Raw genomic sequence first — 7,368 nt, 5'->3', positions numbered from 1 at the left:
GACACAGGTGGTCGTGATTGCACTGTATGAATGTATTTACTGTCCCCAAAACCCGGAGAGAGGTTTAACATGGTACACTTCCTTAGGGGCAAATCCTATTCTTTTACCACAATAAAAAAACCTTTTAAGCAGGAGAAATCTAACCCATTCAATAAAATCTGAACACCTTCAAGAAGACCTGGAGCCTGTGTCTCTCCCTGTGGAAGAAACCGGTGGCAGCAGGATGGAGCTGCACACCTGCCTGGCCCAGGGCTGGACCCCCTGCGGAGGCCAGCGGGCGCCGGAGGAGCAGCTTCTCCACACTGACGGCGTGAGGGTGCAGGTCAGTGACAACGTGCACGGCTGTAGCACAGCCCCCCAGCCAAAGGACTGCTCCTTCTGTTTGCTCTCCAACAGGTGTAAACTTCTCTTCTGAACAACCCTAACCTAGAGACACACAAAGGGAAAGGAACGCTAAGAAAGCTGCTTACGGCTTAGCTAACCTGACGTAGAACAAGAACAGCTCAACCCACTGCTTGTCGGCCACCGTGGACCACGTTAAGCTTCCCAATTAAAAGACAGCAATACAGTTTGTGTCTCCACCTAGTGCAGGGAAATTGTCTCAGATACAATATAAAACTGCCAACCCTCCTCCAGGAAAGGCTTGAACTCCCATTGTCCATCTTACGTATCTTCGGTTGATGTTCATTTCTCGTGTTCATGAATAACCTCCGTCTTGGGTGTCCATGTTGTCTAAGTTTTTTTTATTAGAGCAGTTAGTCCATTTATATTTAAAGTAATTACACAAATGAAAGGATTTACTTCTGTCATTTTTCTAATTGTTTTCTAAATATTGTACCTTTTTTGATTCTCAAATTCTCTATTACTCCCTTTTTGTGTTTAATTTTATTTTGCAATGTGCCATTTTTGTTCTTTTAAAATTTCCATTTCTGTATTTTTTTTTTTTTGGTATTTTATTAGTGGTTGTGTTAGGGATAACAATTGACCTCTTCAGTTTATTATGACTATATATGTGTGTGTGAATGCATGTGTGTGTATACATGTCTGTGTGTGCACATGTGTGCATATATGTTTATTTATAACAGCTAAAAATAAGGTGAATTTAAAGATACAAGTATAGATATATATACATATACATAATAAATAAACAGTACATTAATTTCCTCTGTAGTTCTGTATAGTAAGAGAGACATAAACCTGTGCACGTGGGGACATGTCATTGTGGTAAACGTAGAGGAAGCATGAAAAGCACATTTAAGCCCAGACACAACTACACCAAGCTTTAGGAATTATAATGTGCTGCCATGCATTGTAGGTTAGTTAACCCATTCAACTATTTCATGAGGTAGGTATACTTTTGGTGTGGTTTTTGATAGTTGAGATAATTGATGCAAAATGCTTGAAGTTGCATAGGTAGTAAGTGATGACAGTGAATTTGAAATCCAGGTCTCTAAATACAGACTCTAAATCCTGTGATTTTTCCAGTATTTTATAAAATTTACCAACCAGTCAATTCTTAATTGTCCATATGCAAATTATTAATGTCAGTCTCATAGTCACCAGCTCATACATCAAAACTTTCTGGTATATTTTAATTTGTTTGTATGTCTTCACTTTAAATCAATGTATGTAACACTTCTGTGTTTGAAAAATTAGCAAAAATTATCAATTTTACATGATAGTGTTTTGTGATGTTTCTTGTTCTGCTCACATTATAAATCTAAATTGACTGTCATTGCTGTGTCTTGCATCTCAGGGATCACGTTTTCCTTCAGATCCACACTATGCAGAATTGATTCAAAGTCCTTGAAGCATAGCTGGATGTGAAATAAATGAAAGTCTGCCTAATACTCGGATTTAGGTCTACAAATTTAGATGGAAAAAATAAGCTGCCAGTTATCACAAGTATGTTCTAAATTATTTTGCTTGGAAAACAGTTCTCCTATTCCACAGAGTTTTCACAACTTCTATTTAAATGAGTTGAATGTAAGCCAGTCCTTTTCAGGTACATCTGAACATGAAAATGACCAAATTAAATCATTTTCTCTAAAGACTGACAAGAACTTGATTAAAAAAAAAAAAGAATGATTAGCAAATTATAAACTCCATGCAAACACAATCTGCCTGTGAGAATAGGTCTAAAGGGGCAAATGTGGAAAGTTAGGAGAAAAAAATATTATTTTGGAAGCCATTAAGATTTTATTCTAGGAGTATTTTTGCTGCAAGTCTAATACCATATTCATAATGAAATCCTCTGCTGTAATATTTTAATCATCAGCCATGTCTCTATTCTTTGATCTAACAAATTCCAGGATAATTTGTCCTATTATTCTAATGAGTTAGGCTTACAGTCCTTTCTGATTTTGCTTACATAATCCTATTAACCATTTCCAGATTAACTATTATTCATAAAATCATTTAATCTTTACCCTATTGACATGAAATCTATCTTAACATTGTTAGCTGTACAGTTCTCCAACCTCTCAGCTTTCGAGTTTCCCAAATATTATATTCATCAATGTTTTATTCACTTTCTCCTGTTTTAAGATACTTTTTTTGCTCTAGGTATTATATGACTTTAATATTTTAGATTTCTTTTTTTTTCCTTTTTTGGTTCAGCAGAGAAATAGACAAGATCTGTATACCTACAAAGAGGGAGTTTTAATGCCCTTAAGTAAAAGAGGTAAGTGCAGAGAGAATAGATTTCACAGATAGAAGAATGGGTAATGTTACAGAGCAAGACTAGGGAACTGGAACAACCCATGATTCCAGGGGCCCAGGGAAGGACATGAAACTGCCCACAGGCAATGTTTTTTGTGTGTGTGTGTGTGAGAGAGAGAAAGGGGGTGGCGGGAGAGAAGGAAAGATGAGATAGGGAGAAAAAATAGACAGGTGGGTAGATAGACTGATTAACTATAATATATTTCTATTTGTGCTTTTTAAGTGTAGTCAGTCTCAATGAACAACTTTTCGCTGTTTGGTGAATTGAATGTGTAAAAAGATAATAATAAATGCACTAATAAGATAATTTAATCCTTCCTCCAAAAGAGAGGGCCTGCTAAGATGGTGGGGGTGGGGTTACTGCAGACAGGAAAGTCAGTATCATTTTGTGTTTATGCTTCCTATTGGAATAAAATAATTTTTCTCCAAAGATAAGCAAGCCAAATAATTCACTTTTTTATAGTATTCTCAAACTGCCACAATAACTAATATTATAGAATGTCTTCTTGGTTCATAAAGAGCACGATTAATGTGGGCAAATCCAGAGGATAATGTTTAAGTGTGCTGTGTCATCTGCTTGGCCTTTCCTTCTCAGTTAAGAGTGTCATAACATGCAATCCAGGCAAGTCATAAGAACGTCTTAATGAAATATGCATAGTTTTTAATTAGAAAGAATGGCATATGTATTTTTATGACATTCTTGAACTTTTAAATAATAGAAGAAAGTGGACTGAATCCACAACTTAAATTTTGTGCAGCACAATAAACAACAATACACAATGTATAAAAGACTCTACCATGGTGCTTTATTTACTTAATTAATAGCATGTAAAACTTAGATCGAATTAATTTCCACCAGCATCTTATTTAGATATGTGGTCCAATCTTAATGTAACATTAAATGATCTTAAACAATTTTCTGATGCTTTATAAAATTATTTCCAGCTAAAGAAATTCATACCTGGGTTCATATGATAGAAAGTTGGAAAAGTGAACTTTTGTGTGTGGTTGTATAAAGAACATATTGATTGAATAATAATCAGTAATTAAGCATCTACCTCTAGATAGAAAAATTTCAAAATTCTTAAAATGAGAAACAAGGAAAGTGCTTCTGCAAGTTTCTGCAATGTTTCCACTTAAAATATCATTTTAAAAATGTGTAAACATCCAAGTAACTTTATGTGCTATTGATTGTGTATCAAATATCAAATTACCTCTTTGGACAGGGATTTTATCTTTAAAATGTATATTCTTTCCAGGAAAACTATATTATTTGAAACTTCATGGTACTTAAAACACTTTCATGAGTTAATAAATAATTATTTTATTAATATGATTTTAAAAGTCAAAGAATAAATTACTAATATGCTTGAGTAATAATGATTAAATGACATTCCCTGGGTCAAAAAGATTTAATGTAAAAGAAAAAGACTTGCCTTTTGAGTTAATACAATTTTTTAAGAATTAAACATTTTCATTCAATTACTGTGGGTAATTAAATTGCTCTCATTATTACAAAACATACACACAGATATTGCTTCAAAATATTTGTATTTGTGTGTTTGTGTGTGTGTTTAGCTAAAAAAGCATAAAGAAAGGAAATCTTAAGTTGAAGAAGAAAAGATACTTTTAAATGAAAAATAAATGAGATATCTATAGTTGCTTTTTTATTTTGAATCTTTTGAAAGGTTCAGGTCATTTTACAATCTTGAAAATAGGATACAATCAATAAAGCTTAAAAATCGCAAATGTATAAAGTTATAGAAATGTTTCTGGTATCAACTTTCCATCTTTCATTAGAAGAAGATATTGACAATAATGGATTATATGAAACAAGGTCTCTTAATATTGAGTTCTTTTGTATATAGTGCCAGGAGTGCTGAAAAGTGGGAGTAGATGGATTTTTGCTCTTGTTTTTTCCTTGCTATGACACCTGAGTCTCAGGAAAGATAGACTTTGAGTCCATTTGACTCTAGTGCATACGTTGACAGAAGGCAAGTTTGTTGTACTATTCAGTTAGGCAGATCAGCTGTTCACCAAGAACCTGGCACATAACAGACACAAAGTAAGTTACAGTTAGACAATGGAGTGAATAGATCTATGGGCTCTTTGGGTTACATTCAAGGCAATTCTAAAAAAGCTTTGGTGGCTGACTTATCAGTTTGTTCTCACCCTAGTACCAGAAATCCTAGGAAAAGTGTGGCTTAGGATCTCTTACCCTTTAGATTGAAGTTTGTACTGGAGTTGTCCTGGGAATGCCCTGGTTATTTTATTAGAGCCTGGAGGTCTTTTCCAAGATAATCATACTAAAGGAATACAGTGTTCTGAAGAAACTTTAGGGGATATATCTCTTTAAAAAATATCTACATATACATTATGTCTGAGTATATATCTACACATATGCTTATATATGTTATATATATATAATATATATGCAAATATATAATTTGTTACAGGTATACCTTGTATACATTTAGATTTTGGAGTTGATTTGTATCTGCTTGAGACCATCTTTAATGTTATAAAGCTACAGAGATACAGGATTAGGAGCATTTGGAAGAGAACTGCCATTTAGGTGTCTTTGAGTCCTAAGAGGGGTTCTGAAAGATCTCTGGCTCACAGGAGATAATACTAGCTATATATTTAAAGAATAAGTGGCCAGGTTCCTTTCTTTTCTCCTTCCTTTTTTTCCCTTTTATTTCTGCTTCCTTTCTTCCTTAATTTTACATACAGTACAGGTACAGAAGGAAACATGTACAAAACAAGAGTAAACATTTTCTCATGTGTTTTTGGAGACTGTTGCTGTCTCCAGTTCTCTGTTCCCTTTCCAAGGAAGCCCAGTCATCAGTAGGTACACCTTTATGCTTTCCTTCCTTCCTTCCTTCCTTCCTTCCTTCCTTCCTTCCTTCCTTCCTTCCTTCCTTTCTTTCTTTCTTTCTTTCTTTCTTTCTTTCTTTCTTTCTTTCTTTCTTTCTTTCCTTTCTTTCCTTTCTTTCTTAATTTTTAACTTTCCTCATAGTTACCATGATAGTCTGCAAACTCCTGGCCCATAAACATATACATACATGGGCCAAGAATATTATGTATATATCTAATGAGCCGGATGAAGTTTTACTTCTTTTGCTTGTATTTTCACCATTAAACTCCTTATATCCTAAACACTAACCCTTCACCCCAACCATATTCTTTTAATATTTACTCTTAACAAAGCAACAAATATAATAAATATTTTATTAAAAGTGTGTTCTTTTGAGGGGCACAGGGAATGATCAATTTAATAAAAAGTGAATGCTTTTAATTATGAGCATCAGAGTGTATTTTACATTGATTCATGATACCATGAAGATTAGTAAAAAAGGAAACATGTAATTAGCATATTGCTACAGGTATATGTAGATGGGGTTTAGAAGAGAATCACAGAAGAATTAAATTAATAATATAAAACAGGTCAAAAAAGGTAAATTGCCTTTGAAAATGCTCAAATTTTTAACATACCTTATTAAAAATCTAGTTAAGAATTTGACAGCCATCCAATTAATGTAAAAAATAAAAAGGAATGAGATAGGTACTTAAATATAAGATTCAAAGCAAAGAAAACAACTAAAATACACATTTTAACTGCTGGAGGGACAACATGGTATCTTAAAAACACAATTCAAATCTTTGCCCAAGATACTCATTTTTTGCAACTTTGTGATTAATTTATATATCTGAGTTGTATAGTAGAGATTTGAAGCAGAAGATTGAACTGGGGAAAAATACTTCTTGAAACAGCTATAGATTTTGAGTAAACACATAAATAATTCAATATGTTGGTTATATTAATCAATTAGTCTATATCCATAATTATATTTTGTTACGGATATGTATGAGTACAAATTTAATGCATTGATATTTCTTTATAATTTCATTTTTTATCTGTTCTTTCATGTTCATTGCTTCTGCATTATTTATCTGCTATATTGTTTGTTCATACAAGTTTATTTCTTATAAAGGTGTGCCTTTCATCGTCACGCACGTTTCCCTTTATTTTGGTAAATATCTCCTTTGTCTTGATATTACTTCTGCATTTTCAATATTATTTTTCTTTATATTTGACAGATACAATTTTGTCAACCACTTATTAGTACTTTATTATATTTTCTATCTTAAGATTTAATTTATATTTTAATTTAAATATAAAATTCATTGATATGAATGTATTTCAATATAGTTTTAATGATCATTTTGTTACTTCACAACCGATTGCATATTTTAGTTTTATCTTGAATTTTTAATGTCAAGAAATTTGACACTGTCATTCCTGTTTTATAAACAGATGTTTGTTTTTATCCTCGATTCCTTGCTTCCCTCAAATCTTCAGCTAAGATCAGTTTATTTTTGTGAAGTATAACCTTTAGAATTATAGGGCATTTGGGCAGTAAATATTATCAAGTTTTACTTGTTCAAATATATCTATTTTTTATGGACTTTTAAAAAAGATTTTTGTTTGTTTTGTTAATGGAGGTACTGGGGATTGAACCCAGTTTTATATTCCCTTCCACTAAATTCAAAATTATACACTCTGTTTGTTTAATGGTTAACCTATAATTTATATTAAGCATTGTTAACATTTCAACATATAAATTTAATTCAATCTTTTGCTTT

At 32.5% G+C, this 7,368-nt stretch overlaps 1 protein-coding gene across 1 annotated transcript in view; it reads left to right on the top strand.

Moving 5' to 3' along the window:
- Nucleotides 1–223: 223 nt before the first annotated feature.
- The window catches only part of LOC141575630 (uncharacterized), a 33,687-nt gene continuing 26,542 nt past the window's right edge, over nt 224–7,368 (top strand). The window contains exon 1 of the mRNA XM_074355304.1: nt 224–398. Coding sequence (XP_074211405.1) covers nt 224–398 — 175 coding nt within the window. The remainder of the gene's footprint in view (nt 399–7,368) is intronic.

This window comes from Camelus bactrianus, chromosome 3 (genome assembly GCF_048773025.1).
Source record: "Camelus bactrianus isolate YW-2024 breed Bactrian camel chromosome 3, ASM4877302v1, whole genome shotgun sequence".
Classification (NCBI taxonomy): Eukaryota; Metazoa; Chordata; class Mammalia; order Artiodactyla; family Camelidae; genus Camelus; species Camelus bactrianus.
This window is presented reverse-complemented; position numbering and strand designations above follow the sequence as displayed.